Source organism: Polistes canadensis, unplaced genomic scaffold (genome assembly GCF_001313835.1).
Source record: "Polistes canadensis isolate GaletaPanama2010 unplaced genomic scaffold, ASM131383v1 scaffold_266, whole genome shotgun sequence".
Classification (NCBI taxonomy): Eukaryota; Metazoa; Arthropoda; class Insecta; order Hymenoptera; family Vespidae; genus Polistes; species Polistes canadensis.
Window position 1 is genome coordinate 1 of NW_014569813.1, and position 27,409 is coordinate 27,409.

A 27,409-nucleotide genomic window follows, 5' to 3' on the forward strand; every position below is an offset into this window, starting at 1 on the left:
CTGAAGGCACACACGTTTTTATACAGTATAAAAATTACTTATAATCATTTAAAATTCTATTCGAATATTATTATACTATATATACTGTAAAATAATATATCATATACTATCATATACTATCAAAGAATTCTGTATTCTTTGATAATATTGTACCGTTATCGCGTTAAGTATCTASTCTCGCCCACCGGTGGTCTGGGTATTAACTATGATGATTTTGGTTACGCGAAAAGTGGTTTTGTGAGTTTGTATGTACTTTTGCATTCCTTGTTGATATGTGCATATAGTTTATACCGATTGCATTCACCAACTAAAACGACTCTAGATGGCGTTGAACAATATTTACATGGTACATATATATATATATTACTTTATGCTCCATACATTCAAAAATATTTAAGGAATATGTTGCTACTTATATATTGGCGTCTCAATTAACTACGGATAATGACAAAGTACATTTAAATTTGCTAGTGATGATTTGTGCTGGGGTTTTTTAAAATTCAATTTGTTTTTTATTAACCAGTACTATTAAATTAATATATATAATATTTGCTTGTTCATATATAAAATTAATATAAGACACACTTAATAACCTAATATCTAAAATGGCCGATAAACTTGTTGAGAATTTAGAGGAAGATAATTCTGTTACGATGCTTGATGTTCTTCAAGAAGAAAGTCAATTGGAAGAAAATGCTTATGCAGTTTTAGGTGCATCCGATGATAGAAATTGTACTTATAACAAGGTATGATAATAACAGTTGTCAAATTAACATTTGGAGATTCGTAGGAATGTAATGATATATATTTATACATTTATATATTTCGAGATCTTTATTATATAGCGTTTTAGAATTGCATTATTAGAAAAATAAAAAAAAATGGAGTATTGTAAAATACGCCACATTACAGAAGTTCGAGATTACAGGGATATATCAGACAGGCATTATATGCTTGTAAAACATGCTACTCGAAAAAGAATATACGTGCAGGTGTTTGTCTTGCATGCAGTTTCCATTGTCATGAAGGACATGAACTTGTTGAATTGTATACTAAAAGAAATTTTAGATGCGATTGTGGAAATTCTAAATTTGAAAACAAGGAATGTAATTTAGAGAAGGTATAAGATTTATTATAATGGATTGCATTATACTAAATGAGCGATGAGAAACATGTAGCAACTATATTTTCTTTTTACTAGTCCAAAAATGCAACAAATATTGAAAACATGTATAATCAAAATTTTGATGGTGTTTATTGTACTTGTGCAAGACCCTATCCGGATCCTGAGAATGAGAATAATGACGAAATGTTACAATGTGTAATATGTGAAGATTGGTATCATTCGAAGGTTGTAAACATTGTGAATATAATAAATATAATATAAGAAAAAAAAATAATATATAAAAATATAATATAATAACTCATATTATATTAATTTTTGCCGATTCTTTACCAATCTATTGCATTGATTTGATATTTGTACTTTTTAGCATCTTGGATGCAAAGATGTACCAGGAGATGATGCATATGCAGAGATGATATGTGCTGCTTGCATGGAAAAGCATGACTTTCTTTGGAAATATGCTACAAAATATTCAAGTAAATCAATAATTGTTTATATTATATAGTTTACAATTAATAACTGAGACATGTATCATTTTAGCAATGCACAATTCTACTGCATCTTACAAAAATGGGGAGAAAATATTGAACGTTGAAACCCTCCCAAATGGTTGTACAATGCCTGAAAAAAATTTATCAGACATAAAAGGTAGTTGCTTTTGGTTAGAGGGATGGAGAACTTCTCTATGTAGTTGCGAATCATGTAAAAAGGCATAGTATTTTTATTACCTCCAGATGCTATTATAAAGAAGTATTAGATTATATATTAAGATATATAAATAATAGTTTACTTATAATATTTTTAAACAGATATATAAAGAACAGGGTATATCATTTTTATTGGATCCAAAAGATAGTGTGCAAGCTTATGAAGAAGCAGGTAAAATAACTAAACGAGAATCACAATATGAAAAAGGTATGAAGGCTCTAGCATCTTTAGACCATGTACAGCAGTTAACTGCAATTGAAGGTAAATACTTAAGGATGTACTTATCGTTATATATTTTATATAGTAAAAGTAATATATTATACATAATGCCAACAGAATACAACAATTTGAAAGAAAGACTTAAAGAGTATTTACAAAAATTTGCGGAAAATAAAAAGGTTGTTCGAGAGGAAGACATTAAGGAATTTTTTTCAGAAATGGAGTCAAAAAAACGTCCAAAAGTTATAGTTCCAACATATTGTCGTTAAAATGAACAATTTTTATTTAACGATTAAATCAGCAAGATTTTTAATTTTCTTATTAAACATAAGAGATATCTTTAGAAAATATAATTAATGTCAGAAGATTTCTGTCAAAAGAAATATAATTAATAAATAATAATCTTTTTGTTTTCTACTAAAAACAAAAGATTCTTCTTTTCCTTATATTTTAAAGGGTATCATAAAGATATTTGCGTAATATGTTTTTATTCATTTAATTTTAAACTTTATTGATTGGGCAATGAGGAAGGCAGTAAAACACACCAAAACCGTAATAGATAATTAATTAAAAATTATTCTTTCGAAATCTTTAAATGATAATTTAAATTGAATTCTCTTTCTCTTACCGTTTTCTACTAGTTTCTTATCAAATCAAAAACGGATTTTTCATAAACAGTTGAGAGAGTTTATTTAATATTTAAATTAATTATGTATATTAATTATGTGTTACGCTTTTGATCTCTCGCTGTCGTTGACGATGAGGAACATACGAAAAACTGTGTTAAATGATTGATTAATTATCAACAAGTTTATTAATATTGAAACGAATCTTTATTAACAATTCATAATTTTTTTAATTATTTAGCGTGCTTTTTTAAATAACAAGATCTTCTTTAAACATTTGATTAACTATCAATAATTGGATTAATATTTAAACAATTTTCAATAATCTAATAATTGTTTTGTTATATTATTTAAAAATTTGTTGTATAATTTTTTAATTTTTTCGTATCGAATCAGATGAAAAGTGGAATATAACTTTAGGACAAACGAAGGAGAAAAGGCAAGATTTTCTAAATAATATTATTTGTTATAATATAGCATATTAGAATATAGCATTAGATATCTTTGTCAATTAATTTTCTCATTAATTCACGCTAATTATTTTATATTTTTACAAGTTGCTTTTGTACATATAAAATCATTTTTATTATGTAATTGTAAAGGCAAGACTATTATCGGATCGTTACAATTTGGCTTGTCTGTATAAATAGACCATGTTTTTTCAATACAGTCAAAAATTCCTGAAAAAAAAGAATCAAAATATTATTAAAAACAAAATGATTAAAAAAATATGTAATTATGTAGGTGTAATATCAGAGAGATTTACCAGTAGCGATCGTTTTTACATAATCGTCAGGATTTATATCTTGATAGACTCTAAACTCGGAATCTGTTTGGTCGCTAAGAATTTCTATAACATCTTGAAGACACTTAGGTGGTGGATGCTTACAAATTGCTTGCATTCTGTGTATACTACTATCTATTATCAAACCTTTTTCTTCCGGTATTTTCAATCGTAAGTATCTGAAATAAATCGTTATGGAAATTAAATGCCATTCATCATTATTATTTAATAAAAATTACGACAAGTAATCCTTACTTGTTACAGTGAAAAATATGTTCACCCGGACTTGCAGTTAATATGCTAAGCTGCGATTGAGTTCCATTGGCTTCGGTAGGTCCAACTTCAGCGTTATGAAACATTCTATCACCTTCTTGTTTAAGAAAAGTCATATTTACCGAAAATCCTTCTGCCGCGCCGTAACCTTCGTTTCTTAATACTTTTTGAGCTTCCACATAATTTTCAACACCAAGAAGCGCGCGAGTAATGAAATAACGTGCTATAATAAGTATTATTAAACTATTTAAAATGATCAATTTTTTTTTTCTAATTTTCTTATAACATTTAAAATATAAAATATTGAAATTTAGAATAAATTTATAGTCTTACGTGTTTTGCCAGATCTAAGAGTAGCTGCGCTGAGAGTATTAATAGTAAAAATGAAACCATGATGATTATAACCCATGGTATATCCTGGTAAAAATCCAGCATAGCATAATGAAATAAATTTTTCTTCCTTGTAACCATTTTCGATAACATGGGCGTTTACGAGATACCAATGGTTCAAAGTCTCGCTCAAGGCATCCTCATTATGTCCAATTATTTGCTGTACATTTTTTACAAACAATTTTCCATTTAACTTTCACGAGTAACATTGAAGATAATATACGAAGAATTATATAAAAAATAATAAGGAAAAAAAAAAGTAATATCAATAATAACAATACTTTTTTCTTCTTACTTGTCTTGGTTGATTGCAAATGATTGTAGAACACCCAACAGGAAGGGTATTTCCGGATGTTTCACCAATGACATTTGGCAAAATGTCATCTAGATGCATTAAGAACAACTACAATGATAAATAATTAGCATAAATATTTAAGATTCTTAGTAGGGTAACGAGAAACTACCTACGCAAGATAATGTACATAAAATGCTCAAAGAAAATAAAAATGTAAGAGCTATTATGTTGATTAGATTTTTCGTATAATCTTTTCGTGATAATTGATTAGCAATTCAAGTCTTTAATTTGAATAATTAAATTGAAAATGCATCTATTTTTTAAATTTTCTCTCTTTTTTTTTTTTTTTTTACTATGTTATTAATTTGATCGCAGAGTTTTTTTGTAAGCTACGAGATAACGAGAAACAAAAGTAAAATCAATTAGTATAATATTTTTGTAGATATAATGAGCAATGTATTACTGCAAGCATTTTATGTATAGAACATTTTGCATTGTAATACCCGTTTATTATACAAGTTGAATTACTTAACGTTAGCACCTGAAATATCATAATTGTTTACTAAAAATGAACATTCCGTAGATTATTTAAGCCATGACTATTGAATGTTGCTTCGTCCTTAAACAGAAAATTAGAAATAAAAACTAAACGATAAAAAATTCATTTCCATGATCTGGAATGATCTTAAATGATTATAAATAATTATAGTCATTAAATTCTTAATGATCAATAAAAAAAGTTTCCTAATAAAATGAGGAAGAAGAAGAAGAAGAATTCTTAATGAAAGTAATTAGTATTGTGTGTGAGATAATTTAAAAAAAAGGGTAGTTCAATTTAAAAAAAAAAATAAAGTAATTATGATATTATTTAGAAGCATTCAGAACCATTCAACTTTTTTTCTAAGACATTTGACGTATCTTTAAAAAACAACAAAGATATTTGAAGTGGTAACGTTAGCTGATCCATCCTGTATATTCTAATCAGAGTTTAAAATAACATATAAAGGTGAACGTTTTTATTTAAAGTTACCTTGGTAAAAGGAACATTGGCACCGTCCGCGGTACCCTGAATTTCTCTTATATATTGTGGAAATTGTTTTTTCACACATTGTAAAGTATCTTCGTAGATCTTTTTACCTTTATCGGTATTAAACAATTTTATATAAATTTCATTGAGCGGTTTGTAAGCTTCGATGTAATCTTGAATTAATTTGCCGAACGTACGTCCCTAGAAAACAGGAAAAGAAAGAAAAAAAACAAAAATAATTAAATAAAACAGGCAGACGAATATATCGATACTGGATTAAAATTAAATGCACTTTGTTTTAGCATAAATCATAATTTACTTCTTTTCATCTCGTATAATGTGTGTATTAAAGAAAAAATAATTTTACTTAAATATAAAGTCAACATAATTAAACGTAATAATATTAGATAAATGTTACTATGTATGTTAATAGGACACTAAAGATAAGATAGCATCTGAATTACTATATATGATAATAATATAAGGAGATCATTGATCGCAACACACCTCTTTAATCGTAAGACGCGGCATTAAAACTCTATTAACTTGCAAATCCGCTATTTTCATGTTCTTTTTTTTAGCATTACGATATAAGCAGTATTATATATATCATCTAAAGTTATTATGTATCGTAAAATTTCTACAAAGAAGTATTATGTAATAGTAATGATCAGTGCTATCTAATCGGTTACTGCAATAAAATCGTATTCTAAACACAGACAAGAAGTAAAATATGATATTTTTCAATGAATAAACAGTGATATCAAATCCTTAGACACTAATACACAAAAAGGACCAACATTAGGTAATACCTCGCGTAGAATAATATAACAATTCTTATTTTATTATTAAAAACAAATGTATGATAATTTATCAAAAAGAGATTTCTTCAAATGTAATTTTATATAATAGAATTGGTTTTGTCATTAATCGATTTTTAATTAAATTTTTGTCTTATATAAAAACGTAAGATAAATTGTAATAAAAATATTACGACGAATATGAGATAGAAATGAGATCATGGAAATCTGGAATTTATTTCAACATAAACATACGCCCGCAATTAAACTCACGCATACATATGTAAAAAGAACAAACACGTTTACATATAATTGAAAATTAATTCTTTCTATTTTTAGTTGAACCAAATCGTTTATTTTCCGATCAGTTATTATGATTTATTATCTGAATCGACAATCAATTTTTCATACTTGATTGATTTTTCTATATATGTGACGTATGACAAGAAATTTACCTTTCCACAATTTACTCAATCGTTCGTATCATTATGATTTTCTTGCCATCGTACTGTTATTTGTCATACCTGATAAGGAAAAATCTAATGCACCTTGTAATTAATAGTTACATAATATTTTATGCAACGTAAATTGTGTCCAATAAATTAGTCATAGCGAATTAAAATGAAGTAATCAATCGGGTATCGGGAAATTACTCTTCGATTAAATCCGATTAATATTGTTTTTTTTTTTTTTTAAAATGATATTTATCTTTACATGACAATAAATGAATATTATATATACCAAAGGTGGTTAACACGTCGATCGTGAAGTAATTTTTGGTTGATATATTTAAAATAGAAAATTATTTATTTTCTTCTCTGTGCAAATAAATTTAATCTTGTAAGCCAAAGAACTTAAGGAAAATGTTTGGAAATATATCAATCGTTAGAAGTATCTCAATACAGTGCAACCTAGATTTGCGAGTATAATTCGTTTAAGAATCTAATGCAGTCGTATATCAAAGTGAATTTCGTCATATGAAATGCATAATGAAGAATCGAATATAATTCATTCCACAATTATTTATTTTCATATAAATATTGATATATTGAATATAAAATATACTAAGAGTAAAAATTAATAAATTTAATTCGTACTTAACTTTTCGTATTTTTCGTATTTGCAATCATCATTAAATAAAAATTTGTGTCTCGTCTTGCGAAACAATCGTGAATGAAGTTAATTAATCGTATCTGCTAAATGTTCATTTTGGGACAAAAATTGCAGAGGAATTTGGAGATAATTAAAAAACGAAATTACTCGCAATCCCAAGGTTTCACTGTAGCATTAAATAAAACGAAATCATATATCTATTCTGGTTTTGGATCTACATATTTATGTGCATCGGTTTTTATCTATTTACTAATTTACATACTGAAAATTTATTTTATCCAACGCTTGAATGGAGACATGCGAACGCAGACTTCCTACTAATTACTTATTCATTACTTTATAATTACTTATATTAGTAAAATATCACATATAATGTAACTTAATACATTTTTCTCTATTGTCATATATTAATTCACAAGACACGTGTTTGAATATGTTAATTAGTAAGATTTTAATAAATAGATCGCGACACACTTTTTCAGACAAAAAATTAATTGCATATGGAATAAAGTTGACTACCCTAGATATACATAATACAATTATTGAATAACTTCTCGTTCGATCTAATATTTTCCTTCTTTTTTTAATTTTTTATATTTCTCTTTTCCTATTTAAAATTTCATTAGAGTGTAATAATAATATATTACATAAACTCGACTTTGCGGTCGTGAAAGTAGTCTTATACGATTAACATAGAACTTAATTATGCACTATGCCAACTCAAAGATTTATTCATATTACAAAATATGCACAAATATTACGAATGTAAAAATCTACCATACCAATTAACTCGTTTTTCAAATAAGTAAGAAAAGAAAAGAAAAGAAAAGAAAAAACAAGCATTAATTGTAACATATAATTATAATATATATATATATATATATTATTATTATTATTATTATTATTATTATTATGTCGAAAGAAAGTAAAAAAAAAAGCTTACAATGTCAAATCCGATATCATAGTAAGTTCCTCTAACGTGAATGATCGGTACAGCGTTTCTTCTACCAATATCTTTCGTCTCCTTTCCGTTTTCATTTGGTTGTTCCATAGTCGTTGTCATTTCTAAGATCTGAAATAATTGCGAAACACAAATCTTTGAAAGATTTTGATTAATGTTCTTTTCTTTGGTATGTTAGTTTCATTATCGCATATAATAGTCGTTAATTAAATTGAATTTTACAACTATGACGATTAACATGTATCGTCATTGCAAGATACTTCAAAATTTCCTAATAATTGTTTCTTTTTCTTTTGTTTTTTAAATATTTTGCATCTAGTTTGAAAGTAAAAAAATGGTATCACGTGGTAATAATACTTTATAGATAATCCGATATATTATATTATACATCAAAAAAAAACATAAACTGATAAACACGCAACCTGGTGCTTATTATCGATCGAAGCTCCTTTTTCTTTTTTCCAATTTTTCATAATAAATGAGAACAGTTACGTCGCACCTTCGGCTTGAACAAATAAAACATTTGTTTGCATTTCATTTATCACAAGAGTTTTCACCTTTTCGAAAATATGTTTCGATAAAACAAAACGTTACTGTTTCCTTCCTTTAATCTTTCGAATATTAAATGAAATTAATCGAATTTCTTTTTAACAAAATAATTATGTGATATTTAAATATTGATGCACTTTATATTTAAAGGTATACGATTAAATTAAAAAATTCAAAATTATTTAGATATATATAAGTAACGGGTGTAAATACGGAGAAATCGATGCGATCGATTTTTCAGGCTTCTAATAATAAGATATCAAGCACGCAAGAACAGCAGTCGTGAAACTATGAATGAAATTCTTTAGCACACTTTATATTTTACAAAATTTCATTTACAATTAGACAATACACATTTATATAACGATTAATTTATTTTTATTTAAAAAAGAAAAAAGAGTAAGAATAAATCAAAGTTACATTGATCGATCGGCCTGTCGAGTCACGTGTCGTTGAAAATTTTTGACAACGAATAAAATAGCATTCGACATCATCTTGATAATTTTTTTTTATATAAAGGGGGATGGAAAATATAAAATTCATAAAAGGAACGCCTTTTTTATTTATATATATATATATATATATTTACCGTTTGCAAAATAATTCCTAAACGCGGATATAAGAAAAATTCTTTCGATTGGTCGATATTTAAATTATCGATGTTTCAAAAATGTCACTGAAAAAGGAAAAAGAAAATATCGGGACAATTTGAAAATAAGAAAGGAACAACAACGACGATGATAATTTCGCGACTGTCGACCGGTTGCTGTTTCTACTCTAGGAAAACAACTAAGCGTGTAATCTATGTTCCATCGACTTATGTCGACTTCCACGGCGCAACTAACAACGGCGCAAACATTCCAACCAGGTAAGAATAAAGAATTCTGCCTATACTAGCTCGTTGGGACAACCTTGATATTTACATGTGTGCATACGTTCATATACTCCAAGAAATCAAAGACAATGATCTTTGGCAAGAGCTTTTACGAAAATAATTAAAAAAAACAAAAGTAATGTATGAAAATATCGGTGGAATTTTAAATGACAATATTAATTAATGTTAATATTAATGTTAATCAATTAAATGGGGCTCGTTTAATTTCTATTAATCGTGCAATTATCTCATATCAATTAATATGATATTAATGGAGGAACGAACGTGGAACAACTCACCCCCTCCCTCTTCTCGTTGTCCTTTCATCCACAATTTCATTTTGAAATAACACGCGCCTTCCTCAGATTTCCCGCTAAATTTCCGTTAACTAACAACGCCAATGTTCTATCGATATTAAATTGGATAGAAATTAGAATCTTGTTCCTTCTATTAGCTATTGTGGTGAACCATCACGTAATATTGAATTACCTAACCGAATCGTTTATTGATTATTATCGAACTTATCGGATTTGAGATTTGTTATTTTTTTATTTTCATCTCTAGACGCGCTAATTCCGAGAAATTCTATAATTACTATCGTAAGATTGTTTCATCTATATATATATATGTGTAAAATATATTATTCTTCGTACCAGGTATTTTTTTTCTACCGCACGATTTATATCTTAATAAAATTTTTTATTGTTCAAGAGTAGTATCCTTTATATACGAGTAATTTATCATTAAAATAGATTGTTAAATATTTGTCATTGAAGTTTAACTATACGTTTCATTAAGGATTCAAACCAGGATTTGGTACCAGCAACCAACACACCAGAACAACACATTTTATTCAAAAATCGATAGAAGAAAGGGAATCCTATTGCACTCTTGTTGCGTTAGATTTCTCAAAAGCATTCGATTGCATTAAACATAGTGCACTGATACGTAAACTAACTAGAGAAAAACATTGGTATTGATATAATCAAAATACTCGAATCATATTTAACTGATTAGAAAATTATAAGGAAAATTTCTTAATGAAATTTGCGATTTAATTTATCAACATCACGAAGTACCCCAAGGATCGGTATCAAATCCAATAATTTTTAACTTATACATATCCGAAATATCGCAATACACCGACAATTTAATGATTTGAAACAACGGACACTTTATTCAACGAGTAAAATACCTTACTGAAATGAACACCCAAGTGTTACTTAATTATTATGATAAATAGGGATTAAAATGGTAACGCGAGTAAAAAAACAAATTGTAATTATTATACGATCATACTATCAACGCGACCAGCGCAATATTCTAATAATTGGAAATATCATATATGATTAAAATAATAAGGAAAATATTTCATTACTTGGCTTTAGAGTACTCCGAGATCGATGCATACATCAAATGACGAATGATTATTACTTAGGATGTCTTTTACCATTGTACAATCAAATAATTCTAAAGAAAATGAAGATCTGTTATAAAATTGTATTAAAGCAGGGTGCTGATCTATCAGTATCCTTTCCCATTAAAGATTTCTAATAGATGAGAAGTAAAAAAACAATTCATTTTATTCATCAGATCGACCTAATCTAACTAGAATGCCAAAAAATATTGTTACATGATAAACTCGAACAGAGATAAGTCAAAAAACAACGAGAACCCAATGCACTTTATTTTCTATACCATAATAGTTTAAAGATCCTAGGGGTAAAAATAGTATAAACATAAACTGTGTAACTTATTAGTCTCAATAAATTATCTACAATGAATGGTAAATGTATGGTGTTTCGTTTTAAGATCGAAACACATTTATAAGTATCGATTAGAAATAAGAAAAAAAAGAAATTCTTATATAATAGAGATATCCTATATGAAACAATAGAGATTTGTTTGTATAAATATTAATCATATAAAATAGAATAAGGAATTACACACGATGTGGCTGACTAAAATTAAAGTATGACTACTGAAACCTTCACATTATATATGCACTGGAAAGATAAAAGAGATAGAGAGAATGCACTCCTATTGATTCGATACATTCTGTCTATCGATATCTATTTTCTTGTCATTTATCTGTCGTTTTATTTATTACTCTGATTTTTTTTTATTTTTAAATACTAAAGCTTGTTCGACTTGGCGTATATATATCAAACAAACGCGTTTAAATTATCTACTTAGAAAAGCATTCGTGACAAATGAAGAAAGTTATATCTTGAGACTAAAAAATAAGTTCAAACCAGGGTTATCATAAGATTTAAAAAAACTATAAACTTTTTAATTATTATTATTCTATTCGAATTAATTTTTATGTTTAATTGTACAAATTTTTGCTCTTTTTATCTTTATTCTTTTTCTCTCTCTCTCTTTCTCTCGATGAAGGGTTTAGAAATAAACTTTAATAATTAAATGTTATCGTGTTGATATCTTATTGAACATTCAAGACTCGAATGATTTTTATGTGGGATCTATGGAGTTCAAAACATCGAAGTGGAGAACAAAAAATAGTAACGTGTGTATATTCGAACGGTTAAATACTTGTATCAAGAACTGTTAAGGTGATCGTTAGTTACCGATACTTATGAAACTTATAGTGCATTATCCTCATTAGTGGAATGATTTTAACGATTGATTTCATAGCAAGGAAGGGTCAAGGATGATAATAACGAAAGCGTTACGCAGCTATGGATACATACTTTAACTCCCTTGAGTGGTGAACGCTTTTGTTTCGGATTCTTAGTGATTTATGGATCTAATTCTTCTTACGTTTTCTTTGAATTCTATCTTCGATCTCTTTTTTTTTTTAGTTTTTTTTATTTTGTAATCACACGACATTGACGTTGAACGAGTTCTACTATCGTTCGAGATATCGTTCGAGATATCGTTCGAGGTAAAAACAAAAAAATAAAAATAAAAATAAAACAAACTTTTAACTAATGCACACACATTTGCAGAAATAAGAGCTCTTATTGGCTTTTATTCTTATCATTTATATATATATATATATATATATATATATGATGGTGTTAAAATAGTAATAAATATATGTTCAGATCTTTTTTTAAATGTATTTTTAAAAATGACTCAACACTTTTATATCTAATTTATTTTATTTTTTATTTTTATTTTGTTTTCCTCTTACAAAGTTAAATGTACAAATTAAAATTGCCATATGTGTATATGTATGAGTGTGCATATTAAAGAAAAAAAAAAATATGAATGTTATTTATTACTATTATTATTTTAAATCTAGGATACCATAAAAGCATAATTATTTATCCTTAAAAAAATCAATACCTTTATAAAGAAAGAATAGATCAACATATCTTTTCACACTCAAATAGTTACTTAACACAATGTTTACAATGACATTGGCCTGCTTTTTATCTCATTAATGACAAAAAATCTTCTAACAATGTAAACGATGTCACATTAATTAATATACATCCTATTACGAATTATTGCCGATTAGCAATCCGTTAAGGTAATATTGATTGCATACATCTTGTTATATATATGTGTAAGAAAAAACAACAATTATTTTTAACCGATTGAATTCAAGATATCGCTAATACGAATTCATTAAAATAATATTCTATTTATTTGTGAGAATAAATCGGCTTATATATCGATAAATGCATTATACTACATTGTACAAAATAATATGGCTTCTAGATTTTCCATTCTATGCCATTAAACGAATTAAATCCTTCTATATATATATATGGCTTCCATATGATCTAATAGATTGGACTTTTATATGCTTCCACCTTTAACATTTTACTGTATTATGTTATTCAAGGTATATTTATTATTTCTGGAGAATGAAAATTGCATTAATTTTGTCATGAAATCAAATTAATATATATTAGAATAAGATAATCAATGGCCTAGTTACGTTGGATTATTAATTCCGGTTCAATCATTAAAGTTAAGCCAACGTGGGCACAGTTAATAAAATTGATGAGTTATCTGTTCAAAAAAACAAAAAAAATCGTACTGATGACTTTAAAAAAATAATTAAAAAACGTAATCTTTTTAATAGTTTTTAAATAAGTGTAATGAAAAGGTATCTGTAGAGAAGTGAGTTGAATCCATAAAAGGGGAAGTAAAAAAACACCATATTGGAATAAGATAGTAGATCGTTATGAAAAATAGCCTTTTATGAAATTCTTGTTCATATTTTTATTCATACACTATATAGTCTACATATGTACACTGCTTAGATGTTGCACCATATTTATGCATCATGTACACGAATCACAAGAGGAGGAGATTACAAATGTTCTTATAAATGATATCCTCCAAACCTTGGTAAAGTGAAAAAGAACATATGTAAGAAAAATACACAAGGACGTCTCCCCATGTGTGAAAAGTAAGAATATTATTCTATCTACCCATCACACATGATCTGTTTGATTAATTTGAAACTTATGATTATTCGCCTTGAATCATTATCAAAGATTTTCGTTTAAGTTGTAAAGAAAAGAAGAAGAAAAAAATATAATTTACATTTAAATACGCGAAATAAATATAAATTTGATAGATTCTTACGAATGTCTTTTCTTTTACCAAGGAAAATAATTATACGAATTTCAATAAGGTTTCTAACAACTTATAATATATTACCTCCTAAAAAATAAAAATATTTATACACCGTTCGTAAAACAATATTAAGTAGATTACATCTACTTATTGAATGAAAAAGTTAAATTGGAACGAAAAAAGAAAAAAATGGATCACGTTTACATATTACTTTGTCATACACTCATAAAAAAAAAATCTAGAAACAAATAATTTGTTCTTATCTTACAATTTCTAATGCGTTGTATACCTATGATAATGTTCATCATTTAAAACTAGATCGTCATTGTCATAACGGTGATGTTTATGTAAGTAAAAACTAGAAAACCACGTAAGAATTCAGTCGAGAATATATATTTCTTTTTTATATGCATTCATTACTTTAAATCGAACACGTTAGTCTGTATATATATATACATATATATATATATATATATATATACGTACGTGATAGATAAAATGCAATTCAAATAAACAGGTATTAGATTATATAAATATGCAAATACTTTTAATGGCCAAAATAAGGAAAAAAAGAAATATAATCGTACGAAATATTAGCAATTTAGATTACAGACTTTATTGTAAATAATTGAATAATTTTTATTTTAACGTACGCGTCATCACACACACTATGTCACGTTGGTATATAATCACAGACTTATTAAAATCAATACCGGTTAATTTTTAGCGATTGATTTTATCAATGCACCGGATACATTTATTTACTTCAATTTTGTTTGTTATTATCTTATTTTATGTGTGAAAAAGTAACATGTTTAGAGAATATTCATTAAATTCAAATATTAAACTTGAAATTGATAAAAATAAGGCGCATGGCTGCAAATGTGCTGGTAATTATTTTATATTATAAAATTAATTGTAAAATTATATATTTTTTTTAAATATTAATAAATTTTAAATTTAAAATAGAGAAAATAAATCATAAAATCAAGATTTTTAATTATTTGACTTTATCTACTGTTATAATTACCAGCAAAAATATTCAAAGAGCTAAAACTGTAAACGATGTATTATGTTTTGTTCTTACTGTGTGTAACAGTATTTTATATATATTATTATATAATATTTTTGTCTTATGGTGCAACGTATAATTTTACTTTTCAGGATAGAAAATGTTTATATAAGCGGCATAGAAACGGAAGCTCATTTTAGCGAGATACGGACGACTTCTCGAAATAGAGAATAATATGCCATAGAAATCATAAGACCATGTTCACAACGCTGATCACAAACACAAATATCTTTCGTTCAGTCTTGTATAAAATTTACTCTCATAGATAGAAGAACAGTCTCGGCCACAAATATGGCAATTTTCGTTAACTTCAGTAACACTAACTTTAAACAAAAGGCTGCATCATCTTCAAGAAATATTTACTCTCACGGTCCTTTTCAGCAAGTAGTTGCATGTTTTGCTCTTTGTGCAGCGATACGTTGACTTCGTCTGAGCGTACGTGGTGCTGTTTCCGTATCATTTTCATCTTCAGATTCAAAATGATAAAATCCAGTTTTGCCTGAATATCGCCAACTAATTACCGCACCATCCCACTAAAAATAAAAGCATCACATATAGATTAATCAAAATTTGTTTCTGTTATACATATTTAAAAGAAGAACTCATATTAATTTTACCGAAGTTGAAACAATTTCTTGATGAAATGGATGCCAGCTTACATCACGTACACATTTTTTATGACCCAATAATGTATTAACTATCTGTCCAGTTAAAACGTCATATACTACAAAAAAGAAAGTCACAAAAATGAAAAATTCGATATAATTAATCCATGTAAACTGATATATTGCTAATAATTTTAATATATCAAAAAAGTTTACTTATAACTCTGCCCGAAGCACATCCTGTATAAATGTATCTTTGACCTGTTGTAGTAGAAGGAGAAAAATGGCAACGTATCAAGGTTTGAAGAACATAATGGCCACGATATGTCATGATACTGGTGTCACCTTCTAACATGTTTTTAGCTTTGTATACTGCAACACAGCATTGACAATCATATAATAATATATTAGACGTAATTATAAAATTGATGTAACAAGTGATATAAGTTGTTTACAAATCAAATCGATTAACTCTATTTTTACAATTTTTAAATAATCTTATTATTAAAGCACTCGATCAATAGTTAACTTTTCATATTTCAAATAAATTTCCTTGATAATTAGGCTTAACACCATTAGTTATAACACCATTAATTAATTCAGCAAATGGATAGCTTATGTATAAATAACAACTTGTATTATCCTTACATCTTCTGGGTACTCTTTGCCATCTGTAATCCCAATTTTGATTCGCAACTGCATTACGTGTATTCTGTTCAGCATTATGATCAGAGAATGCACGAACATCCCATAATTTGATTGTTTGGTCTTTGCTGTTTGTAACCAAATATCTACCATCTCCACGTGGGTCAATATATGTAATACCATCCATATGACCAGCTAATACACCAACTGGATGTGGATCTGTTTCACTAAGCGTTCTCCTATCCCATACCTAAATCATAATATTTGATTAAACAAATAATACATAGATAAATTACTTTTGTTAACTATTTATAATAACTTTACCTTACACAATCCATCGTCACCTGCACTGTACAAAATTTGAGAAGTATTATCAGCAAAGGCAACAGTATTTACATCATCATCGTGACCCTCGATCTGTAAAATAATAACAGATAGAATAAATAAAATTCTATATATCTCTTATAGAATATAAAAAATATATTTGATATTTTAAACACATTTATAAAATGTATATGTTATAAACAAACCCTGAAAGCACGTTGGTGACATTCTCTATCATATACATAAAGATAGCCATTATTAGCACCACCTAAAATTTCTCTACCATCACTAGAGAAGACTAAAGAGAATATACAAAATCTTCGATCTCCAGGACACAATGATAATGATTCTTGTGTATTAGAATCTCCATAAACAGGACAAAGATATACTAAGAAAAAAAATGTAGTTATAATTCTTAAAATTAAAACTATAATATATTGTTATATTTAACTAATATTATATTGCTTACAGCATTCAGACCAACTTGAGTACACGATATAGTTTCCATCCGGACTAAATGCTGTGTCTAAGATACTCCAGCCAACGTCGCGTGCTGAAATTTTTTTAAATTCCACAAATTTTCCATCATCAGTATGATAGAGACGTAACAGTTTATCTGTGAAAAAACATATTTAGAAAAAATGAATTTTATATGCTATATATATGATGTTTATATAAAATTGTGTTATACCTTGACTTGCTGTAAGGAAGAACTTTCCATCTTTCGAATAGGAACCACAGAACACTTTGCTATCATATTTTGCTACTTGACGTGGCTTGTTAGGTAAGAAATTGCTGCTTATTCTACATTTTTCACCTATACTAAAACCAAAACCAAGGGATCTCTTTTGAATCATCGATGCAATAGATAGATTTCTGTTGCCTGAATTATCTCTAAGGCCACATCCCTGCTTAGTTGCTAAACTTATTTCACTTTGCTGCAATTTAAAAAGTGAGATAAATAATTTGTGTTATAAGAAAAAAAAAAAATAATAGAGAAGAAACCTTACATCAAGTCTTGACGTGTTCGGTAAAGACATGATTTTTGGTGGCAGTAAGTTTGCTGCATATTCTTCATCAGAATCATCATGATTCGAAGCTATGATATGTACTTGTCCACTAAAAGAAATCAAGTTTATTTTAATACTTTGTATAAAGATTTATATACATGCAACATTTTTTTTTTTTAAATATATAAACCATTCAAGTTAAAGCGTATACGGTCGCTTAAGAATTTAAATATAAATAGAAAATATTCAAATAAAATAAGAAAAGTATATAAAGTAAATATTAGGAAAAGAAAATGAAAATTACAGAGTTATCATTAAGTAGAAATGACAAGAGCTCAAGTAGATTACTCTTATACAGAAAAAAAGAGTAATAATCGTATTACGTATGACGGAATATAATGACCACATATTTGGATAATATACACAACGTAATGAAATAAAAATGACAGAAGATAGCCAACGTTCGTTTATTCTATCGAATTAAGATAAACTATAAAAGTAACAGTTATTGTCAAACGATTCTCATTAAATCCTTGAAATGAAATGAGATAAGGAGGTTACATCGTTGACAGCTTCGATGTCGTCAAAGTATCGAAATCGAGGTACGAAGTGACGCAAAATGAGCGGAAATACGATATAATTGTAGAGTTAATTGGAAGTAACTTGATATAGAGGAAAATAAAGTATACGAAATAAGCGTTGTCGTCGTGATCTGGCGAATGGGGATTATACTTAGATTGAAATCATATTAAATGAGGTTAGGAAAAACAGGAGGGGTAAAGGGGAATCAATGCTCGCGCGTTTAAATGTTAAAGGTATTCGACAAACCTTCGTATCAAATATTGTAAGACCGCGGCCAGGGTTGGGTCCTGATCGAAGTCCATGTTACGAGAGTTGAAGCCTCCCATGCAGCGAGAAAATAAATAATATTTACTATTTTAAAAAGCAAACAAGATATATACTCCGAATGGTTTTGTGATGGTAAGTCGAGCTTGATGGTTTGCTTTTAGTGATGATGTTGGCTCTGAGGTGGAGAGTATTGGAGGGAGGTAAAAAAACAGCCAAAGTCGGTACTAGTAGTATTATAGTGACTCTCTCTCGAAAACTTAAGGAACGATCTCGATTTGATTTTTATCTTTCTTTCGGTTTATTTATCACACATAGAGAGATATGTCCTATCTAGATTTTACATATTGCAACGCGCATTTTCTTTTTGCACATATATATGTGCAATCTTTTCTCTTTTTCTTTCTTTTTTTTTTCTTTGACAATAAATTCATTCAAAGTACATATATTTTACAATGATATTTTATTTTTTTTTTATTCGTGAGATTACGTCGAGCCCTCAAATATTCTTTTGTTTCTTATCTCTATACATTTGTCGTTTTCTTTGTTTTTTTGTTCTGTCTTTTAATCCTCTCGCAATATAAGAATTCTAAATTCGTATTTGATCACGTTGCGATAAAGTGACGTTGACATTTGATCGAGACTGAGGAAATCAACGTTAAGAATTTTTTCATATGTAAATGCAAATCGCACGCGTATGATTAACGGTTAATTTATCTTTTTTTTTTTTTATTTTTTCTCTCGAAAATGACTTTACTTTGCGATTAAATTTGTCCTGATTCTCTCTACTATTGTCATTAATTATAGTCCAATAAAACATATCAACAATTAGCTTGCAAATGAATAATATTATTGCAACAGATCGTATTTTATAAATCGAATTCACTTCGAGATCATAGGGATTTGTTAAACCAGAAAATTACAACATATGATTAATCATTAACCTGATATTTTTGCGTAATTATTTAATGGATGCTAATTATACATACATGATAAGCAAAATCATTTTTATTAGACGTCTATAAATGTTTTTGATAAATAATCGAAAAAAAGATACACATTTCATTCGTAATTATTTACATATAATATTATTTTATAGGTATAGGGATATAAGGATAAAAAAATATTGCATTATTTTTATTTCATAATTTGATGTATAAAAAAACTTATTGTATTTTAGATTATTATAAATCACGTTGGATAGATAAGAAATATTGCAAGTCAGACTTTACGTTATACACTTAAGTAAAATTGCATCTAACAATGCAATAATGTATTATATATATATAGCGACATAGTAACGTAGACGTTTCTTTATTGGTTAAACATTTTACTATCTCTCAATCTGATTCGTACTTTTTAAAGTAAATACTATTATGTGATTGGACGACGGAGCAATGAATCTAAGATGGAGAATGGCGGGAATATTTGAATCTTCAATCAAATATCAATAATCGATAACTAAAAAGTAATAGTCGACAATGTAGGAAACTATTTATTAAATAAAGAAAAAGAATTATTGGGATAGGAAAAAAAAATAATAAGAAAATGAATCAGTTTTATCTACGTATTATTTTATATTTCAAAAAAATGAATTATTCATTGTTATTTTCTACAACAAATGCATGAATAATATAACTTATAAATTAGTTTTTGTTAGGTAAAATATAAGATTATATTTTATAATGTCAAATTTAATTTCTAATTTAAATACGTAACGAAGAATATAAAGAATAACCAGGAATCGTTATTTTATTGTCTAAATGTTTAAGATTTTCAGATGAACCTTGTTTAAAGTGCAAAGTTCTTATTACAATTTCGAATTTGAATATCCGATATTTGCCTGAAGCGATTAAGAAATTTGCAATGTCGATCAAAGTTATCGAGTATTCCCTTAGTAGTCATTCGTTTATCTACATACATATATAAGTATTAAAAGAATTACGTAGAGATGAAGATAAAAAGATAGCTAGAGAGAAAGAGAAACAGGAAGAAGATAGTAAAATAGGATAGTAGAAGAGAGAAAGATAGAGAGGTATTCCCGGGGGAAGAATTCTGCGCATCTTTTTTATAGAATATTACTTACCTTATTGCTCTTAAGTTTAGACATACCGAGTACCATTAAAGATAAAAATAATGTTCCTCTACAAGAAAAATTATTATCATTTTTCTGATATCTTTTGCTAATAGTAAGAAGAACCGAAAAATATATTTAAAAAATCGAGATTTATTAGGATTATTTAAAAAAAATAGACGCTGGAATGAATTAACCGAGCCACAGGAGGGACACGTTCGATTCGTCAGCCGATAGTCGAGGACGAACTTGTTGCAATCAACGGCCTTGACCTATATAGAGAATGCTCAAGGCCGAAGTACATGAGCAGCCGGCATTGAACGGGGAGACGATGATATGAGCTAAAGATGGGCAAGAAAATAGCTTAAAAGGATATTAAATAGAAGATTGGTAAACGTGTAGGAAGAAGATAAGAATATAGTAGTAAGGGTTGTAGAAATACTAGTAGTACGAGTATATTGACGAGAAGAGAAACGTCGTGAGAGAAGTAATGGAGAGTCAGGAAGTGAGGTGAGGTGAAATGAGGTGAGGTGAGGTGAGGTGAGGTGAGACGAGGTGAGACGAGACAAGGCGAGGCCAGGCCAGGCCAGGCCAGGTCAAACTCTATCCTCTGACCTCAAATCCCCTAGCAGTTGCTGGTACCTGCAGCCCAGACCTATAATTTCCAGGCAGAGAGGCCTACACACCCTGGCCGGAGCCGGCCCGGAGCCGATCCGTACCTAACTATATATTTCTATTACGCTTTGGAAGCGTTTGACGCTTGCGCACCTTCACTCACACCGGAGAGGATTCAAAGTGGGCTGAGAGAATGAAAGAGAGAAGGAGATAGAATGAGTAAGTGAGTGAGTATAATAGAGAGAGAGAAAGAGAGAGGGATAGGGAAAGAGAGAAAGAGGGTGCTCCCGTTATCCTGTAAACAGGATCTTTCCTTCAGCCCTCCCCAGTCTCGCGACAGACTTCGGTCGTCCTGTTTGAAGAAACATTTCGTGCATCACATTTTTCAATTATAATAATTAACAGAATATATTTTATAAAGTTGATATTTTGAAAACAAAAAATAGAAGAGAACACGCGTATTACATATATTTTATATATTATTAAAAATAAAATATATAATTGTAATTATATATATATATATATTTTTTTTTTGTTTATCTTTTCTCTTTTATAGAATATTCTTATACAGTGTGTCACGTCTCACGACCCGCGCGGGTGTCGATCCGTTTACAAGTATATATTCAGCACGTAACTCTCGGCAACAGGTGAGATATTGCCAGCTACGAACTGACTACCATTCCTTTTCCTTTTTATTCTTACTTTAGATCTATTTTTAATACTCGATAATATAGCTTTTACTTCTTTCTTCTCTCTCTTTCATTCTCTCTCTCTCTCTCTCTCTCTCTCTTGTCTACGTTTAGTCGACTATGAAATATCGGATATCAAGGTTTACGACATTGAATTGCTGTTAAATCGAAACTTGATTTTTTACGAGGGTAAATGAAAGTTTAACAGAATTACAACTAGAATTCTCTCATTTAAACCCCTAGATCATCTTGGATTAGTCAGTCATCTTTATTCAATTAGTAATGAATAATTTATCTCTTCTCGCGGTTATTTCATTTCAATAAAATTATTTCTTATCTTTTTTTTTTTTTTTTTTTTTTTCTATTATTTTAATAAATCTTATTTTTGAGACTTTCTTAGTTCCGTATTTAATTGTCTCCTTCGAAAAAATGATTTAATTAAAAACTCATTCGAGCATTCGCGAGACTTTCGGTATTTCGATTGTAAGTTTTCATTCTTTTCTTTCTTCGTAAATAGAAAACTCGGATCTATTCTTTTGGTTCGGTCAAAGAACAAGTTGATTTCGTTAACTTTGTATAGAAAAAAATGTCGTAAGAAAGGTATCTTTTATTTGAAGAATTTAATGAATGAGAATATAACATTGTGTGTGTGTGTGTATATATTTTTTATTTCTCTTTCAAACTGCAATTTAATCGATGTGATTACATTGTTTTTTTTTTTCGAATAGTAGGAAAAGAAAAAAGGGAAAGTTTTGATTTTGTCACAGCGTAAATAGATGGAGAGTGCAACGTCACGAGAATGAATGTATTTATAGATGAAATAAGAGACACTCTTTTTCAATGTTCAACACAAACACACGTGTATAGAAATTATTTTTCAAATATAAACCCAATTATATCGTTCAAATTTATTTTGACTATAAACTCGACATTAATCAAACATACGATAAACGTTTGTTAAAACAAAATCCTTTCTCATATTTTTCTATTTTAAATAATTGATCAACAAGTTGCACTGATTTAAAATATTATATATCAGGATCACGAAAAAAGGAAAAAAATCTTGCTCGAGCAAGAGTCTCGAATCGAAGGGTCGCGTCCGAACAATTCTTGACACGTTCTACTGGGATTAGTAGAAAAAAGGGCAGAGGGTAATCGGATACCACCCCCGCAAGTACATTTATATGAAAAATTGCAAACTATATCATTTTATTTGTATTTTTAATGTCATATTGGGGTTGATATCAAAGCGGGAGGGGGTTGTGGGGGAGACGGGGAGATCATAAAAAATTCAATTCTTGTTTTTACGAAAGAAAGAAGAAAAAAATATATTAGAAAAATCATCAATGTTCTCATATGTTTCATGTTCGATTTTCGTTTCGTTTAATATCAACATAAAAAAAAAGAAAAGAAAAAAAAGGAAAGATAAAGGTCAGAATAAGAAAATGAATTTAAAAAAAGGACGAAAGGAAGGAAGGAAGGAAGGAAGAAGAATCGATTCGATACGGAAATGCATCTATCGAGAATCATATTTCCGTAACGGAAAGCATTGTATCTCACGTATCCGATCATGAATTGTCTTATATTCCTTTGTTTGATCATTTCCAATAGTAGCAATATAATCGTGTTTCATTAATACGTACGGATATAAATTAACAATTGAGTAAAACGTATGTTTACTATTACGTTTAAACCACAAGTTTCACGCTCGCTTAAAATAATATACAAGGCAAGATTATCATAGATAATAGTAAGATTAAAGTTTATTCGTGTTTTTAATTGACAGTTTGAAAAAAAAAACAATTGAAGATAGATCTAGGGCAATGATACGGAAAGGAAAGAGTGTTATACTCGAAAGGTAAACCCAATGGGTTATCGCGTACGATCGATTTTACAGTAATACTACTCGCTTCTCTTACAGTTTGCTGTGTCAGAGTCTCTTTTTTCTTCCCCCATTGCACTCCTTTTCTTTTTTTCACGTCACTAACTCTCGTTCGCATGTTGCCTCAGAGATTTATCTTTTTTTTGTTGTTGTTTGTTTGTTCTAATGTTTGCTCGCAATAATCTATTTTTTTTTTCTCATTGACATTCCGTATCCGAATGCGTGTGCGTGATTAAATATTTTTCTACACGATAGAAAATGATTTGATATTTTATATACGTGTGTTCATTTAATTATTTATTATTTTTTATATATAATTTTTTTGTTGGAATAATTCGTTAGATGAAAATATATGAAAATTAATAGAAAGTTTATTAAATGTATATTGGTGTTGTTTCATTTGGTAGAGACTTTAAGAAGAACTAGCTAAGACTGTGTTTTCGTTGGAGTGGATGAAATCTATCAAAGGTAGATCATCATGTTTGCGAAATCTAAGAGCAGCAGTTCGTCGTCCCATTTTCAATTAGCAAATCCAATAAGAAATTTTTGTGATATTGGAAAACAAACCGCTACTGCGGGACCGGAACATGTTTGGCGTATCTATGATGCTTACCGTAAAGAAGATGGAAAGGTAATTTCATTGAATTGTTCATGAAATTTCTAAGAATAATATATACAATCATTTTATTATTGTTTAGCTTATGATTTATCAAGATTATAAGTATAATTTTAATGTATACTAAATGTTATTATGTTATGTTCGTGTGTTAAAACGATTTTGTTATCCTAATGCTTATGCATATCTCTCGTAAACGGTGTTAACGATTATGCGATAGTGCAAGTATTATGAAAAGATAAAACCGGTAATACTATTTTCCTTTTATCCGTATTACTCGGATTAACTCTAAGAGAATTAAACCGGAACTGCAAATATTTATGTATTAGAAACACAACATTCGCTCTTTTCGCAAGAGTCGTTTTCTCAGTGGTCTCATGGGTTTGAATAATAACACGGATCTACATATATATATATATATAATGAAATCGATGAGAGAGAACATAGTGAAAAAGATAGAAAGAGATAGAGAAAAAGTTTAAACAAATACAAAATTATGAATTAAAATGATTCCTTAGCGAGATATATTTTATCCGATGAAATTGTGCCCAAATGATTATGATATAAAAATAGAAACAATTGATTTTATATTTTAATTCAATATCTAAATTATATAGGAATGACATTTGTTAGGATTTCATTCTTCGTTTTTCATCAAACGTGTGTCCTTACTATGCATGCACCAAGAATTACCTTGAAATGGTTTAGAGTAACTTGTCAAGGTATGATAAAGATATACAACTTGATATTAATTATCAAAATGGAACACGAACGTAAGTCTCGTTCAAAGTTATGCATCAAATTTCACAAAGTCTCTTTCTCTCTCTTTCTCTCTTTTTTTTGTTGTTTTCTTTTTGTCTTGTGTGATTCAATAAACTGGGAATAAAACGTTTGATAAGTATTGGCATTATGTTTACTATAATTTCAGAAGAAAAAAAAAGGTTGTTCTGAATTTGGATTATTTCATTCGCGAGTTAACAAATTTCTCATCGAATTTAATATAACACAATTCACCATGTTTTCAAATTAACGAGAGATTAATCTAATTATTTCAATCTCAATATGTTTTATTTATGAAATATCTTTTTTTAAAAAAAAATAACGTAATCAAAGTTGTGAAATTGTGGTTATTTGGTTGCTGTTGTTGTTGTACGAAAAGAAGAAAGAAAATAAAAGAAAGAATTCGTTCGTAGGAAGTTTCCGTATTTTTCTTCGACAAACGTTCGGTGGAAAAACTTCACAAACCAAAACGCAAGGAAATTGTTACCGAAATATTACGCTATGGTGCTAGAGAATTGCAACGTTTTTCCCATCCAAAGATATTGCAGGTATGTAATACAATGTAAATATTATAATATATTGCATAAATATATTTATTGTATATAAGTAAACACAAATTTATATTTAATGATGTAAGTTAAAAGAAAACGTCGTTTACCGTCGTCTTAGTGTTTAAAAAATTTTATATTTATTTATTCAAATATTTTTCATTCAATTTATTATATTTACAAATTTATATATATATATTCAATTTATTATTCAAAATTTATTTATTCAAATAAATTGAATAATATATATACATCCCGTAAGAGAAATAAACATCCCATAGAAAACAAGGAATTAAATCAATCAAAAGCTTCAAACAAGTCGTAAGTTCAATAATTTACCAAAGATTTATAATATTATTAACATAAATACATTTTTGATTATACATCCGAACACAGAAATGGAATAATTTTACCTGATTTAAATTTATTTTTCTTCTCGTTCAACTTTGACAAATAATAAAATGTAATTCAACGTTACCACCTACGGTTTTATACTTTTAAAGATTTTTTTCCTGGAAAAAATTTTATATCTGAATAAAATATTGAGCGCTTAATTACGTATGTTCTTAAATCCCAAAGGGAAAGGGAGTCGAATATTTCATCCGTTCGAAATATGAGGGAAACCATCCCTTTACGTATTATGCGAAATATTTCTATATATCATCCCACACCTTCATATTTTTTATACATACATACATATACTATAATACATACGTAGATATATTATATTGATTTACAGTCAAATTTTAACAAGTTTCCTACCAAGTCATTTTAGATTTCAAATCACGTGCACAATTGTTGATATTCGATAAATATATTTAGGAAAATAAAAAAAGAGAGAATCTATTTTTTGATACATTCTCTTTTTTGTTGAGTACAAATTTCTTTAAAGGTAATTCAACAAATTCACATTTGTAAAATTCGAGATATCTTTTTAATTTCTTGCAATTATTTTTCTTTATATATGTTACCGTTAAAACCGTAAATCAGTCATTGCTAGTAATTCCTAGGTATCGAACATAATACTTTGATATCCTATAAAATATCAAATTATTATTTTTTGAAAAGTTTTGGTAAATATTTTTTATGCTAAAAGTGAATAGATTTTAATGATTTTTACATTAAAATAAAGTACATTCTTTTGTCTATGCGTAGAATACTGTTTTGAGTTATAAATTTAGCATGTAAACTTCAAAAAATGTCTGAGAATGCAATGCTGTAAATTGTGCATCTTTGCAATTTCTTTGAAAAGTTTCGGTAAATATTTTTTATACTTTAAGCAAACGTATTTTCATGATTTTTATATTAAATTAAAGTGCACTCTTTTTTCTATACGCAGAATACTTTGTAGAGTTATGAAAATCAAATGTAAAGTGCAGAAAATGTCAGAGAATGCAA

At 28.1% G+C, this 27,409-nt stretch overlaps 4 protein-coding genes across 10 annotated transcripts in view; 2 read left to right on the forward strand and 2 right to left on the reverse strand.

Annotated features, from left to right (window-relative positions):
• Positions 1 to 377: 377 nt before the first annotated feature.
• LOC106790878 (putative E3 ubiquitin-protein ligase UBR7) lies at positions 378 to 2,482 on the forward strand. Of its 2 annotated transcripts, none has more exons than XM_014756108.1 (7): positions 378 to 746; positions 929 to 1,120; positions 1,202 to 1,351; positions 1,494 to 1,602; positions 1,667 to 1,836; positions 1,936 to 2,095; positions 2,171 to 2,482. In XM_014756108.1, the coding sequence occupies exons 1-7, from the start codon at positions 606 to 608 to the stop codon at positions 2,320 to 2,322; spliced, it is 1,074 nt and encodes a 357-aa protein (XP_014611594.1). In that variant the 5' UTR covers positions 378 to 605; the 3' UTR covers positions 2,323 to 2,482. The 2 variants fall into 2 exon arrangements, with proteins under 2 accessions (XP_014611594.1, XP_014611596.1); XM_014756110.1 differs by having other exon boundaries at positions 384 to 746; positions 913 to 1,120.
• Positions 2,483 to 2,867: 385 nt separating this feature from the next.
• LOC106790877 lies at positions 2,868 to 9,713 on the reverse strand. Of its 2 annotated transcripts, XM_014756106.1 has the most exons (9): positions 9,461 to 9,713; positions 8,745 to 8,827; positions 8,305 to 8,433; positions 5,452 to 5,649; positions 4,422 to 4,529; positions 4,070 to 4,286; positions 3,719 to 3,959; positions 3,446 to 3,642; positions 2,868 to 3,359 (listed from the first exon to the last, which is right to left on the reverse strand). In XM_014756106.1, the coding sequence occupies exons 2-9, from the start codon at positions 8,793 to 8,795 to the stop codon at positions 3,217 to 3,219; spliced, it is 1,284 nt and encodes a 427-aa protein (XP_014611592.1). In that variant the 5' UTR covers positions 8,796 to 8,827; positions 9,461 to 9,713; the 3' UTR covers positions 2,868 to 3,216. The 2 variants fall into 2 exon arrangements, with proteins under 2 accessions (XP_014611592.1, XP_014611593.1); XM_014756107.1 differs by lacking the exon at positions 8,745 to 8,827.
• A 4,207-nt stretch (positions 9,714 to 13,920) lies between these two features.
• LOC106790874 (DDB1- and CUL4-associated factor 11) lies at positions 13,921 to 19,162 on the reverse strand. 2 transcript variants are annotated; one of them, XM_014756102.1, is made up of 10 exons: positions 18,790 to 19,162; positions 17,962 to 18,070; positions 17,643 to 17,889; positions 17,421 to 17,567; positions 17,158 to 17,339; positions 16,952 to 17,044; positions 16,631 to 16,877; positions 16,199 to 16,354; positions 15,995 to 16,101; positions 13,921 to 15,910 (listed from the first exon to the last, which is right to left on the reverse strand). In XM_014756102.1, exons 1-10 carry the CDS (start codon positions 18,867 to 18,869, stop codon positions 15,755 to 15,757), a joined length of 1,524 nt encoding a protein of 507 aa, XP_014611588.1. In that variant the 5' UTR covers positions 18,870 to 19,162; the 3' UTR covers positions 13,921 to 15,754. The 2 variants fall into 2 exon arrangements, with proteins under 2 accessions (XP_014611588.1, XP_014611587.1); XM_014756101.1 differs by lacking the exon at positions 18,790 to 19,162 and adding an exon at positions 18,266 to 18,478.
• Positions 19,163 to 21,418: 2,256 nt separating this feature from the next.
• Positions 21,419 to 27,409, forward strand: part of LOC106790873 (SCY1-like protein 2) — a 16,110-nt gene continuing 10,119 nt past the window's right edge. For 2 of the 4 annotated variants that reach the window (XM_014756096.1, XM_014756099.1), the window contains exons 1-4: positions 21,419 to 21,715; positions 22,053 to 22,143; positions 24,475 to 24,698; positions 25,877 to 26,011. In XM_014756096.1, coding sequence (XP_014611582.1) covers positions 24,546 to 24,698; positions 25,877 to 26,011 — 288 coding nt within the window. In that variant the 5' untranslated portion in view covers positions 21,419 to 21,715; positions 22,053 to 22,143; positions 24,475 to 24,545. The remainder of the gene's footprint in view (positions 21,716 to 22,052; positions 22,144 to 24,474; positions 24,699 to 25,876; positions 26,012 to 27,409) is intronic. The other 2 variants (XM_014756098.1, XM_014756097.1) reach the window with 2 other exon arrangements.

Bases quoted from the DNA above. Each gene is read 5' to 3' on its own strand.
- LOC106790878 (XM_014756108.1), top strand. From the start codon at position 606: ATGGCCGATAAACTTGTTGAGAATTTAGAGGAAGATAATTCTGTTACG. The intron at 1,603-1,666 runs GTAAATCAATAA...GTATCATTTTAG, and splicing joins ATATGCTACAAAATATTCAA to CAATGCACAATTCTACTGCA. The intron at 2,096-2,170 runs GTAAATACTTAA...TAATGCCAACAG, and splicing joins GCAGTTAACTGCAATTGAAG to AATACAACAATTTGAAAGAA.
- LOC106790877 (XM_014756106.1), bottom strand. From the start codon at position 8,795: ATGAAAAATTGGAAAAAAGAAAAAGGAGCTTCGATCGATAATAAGCAC. The intron at 3,960-4,069 runs GTAAGACTATAA...TACTTATTATAG, and splicing joins TCTTAGATCTGGCAAAACAC to CACGTTATTTCATTACTCGC. The intron at 3,360-3,445 runs GTAAATCTCTCT...CTTTTTTTTCAG, and splicing joins TGTAAAAACGATCGCTACTG to GAATTTTTGACTGTATTGAA.
- LOC106790874 (XM_014756101.1), bottom strand. From the start codon at position 18,369: ATGTGGTCATTATATTCCGTCATACGTAATACGATTATTACTCTTTTT. The intron at 17,045-17,157 runs GTTTGTTTATAA...ATTATTTTACAG, and splicing joins GTCACCAACGTGCTTTCAGG to ATCGAGGGTCACGATGATGA. The intron at 16,355-16,630 runs GTAAGGATAATA...GCTGTGTTGCAG, and splicing joins GCAAAGAGTACCCAGAAGAT to TATACAAAGCTAAAAACATG.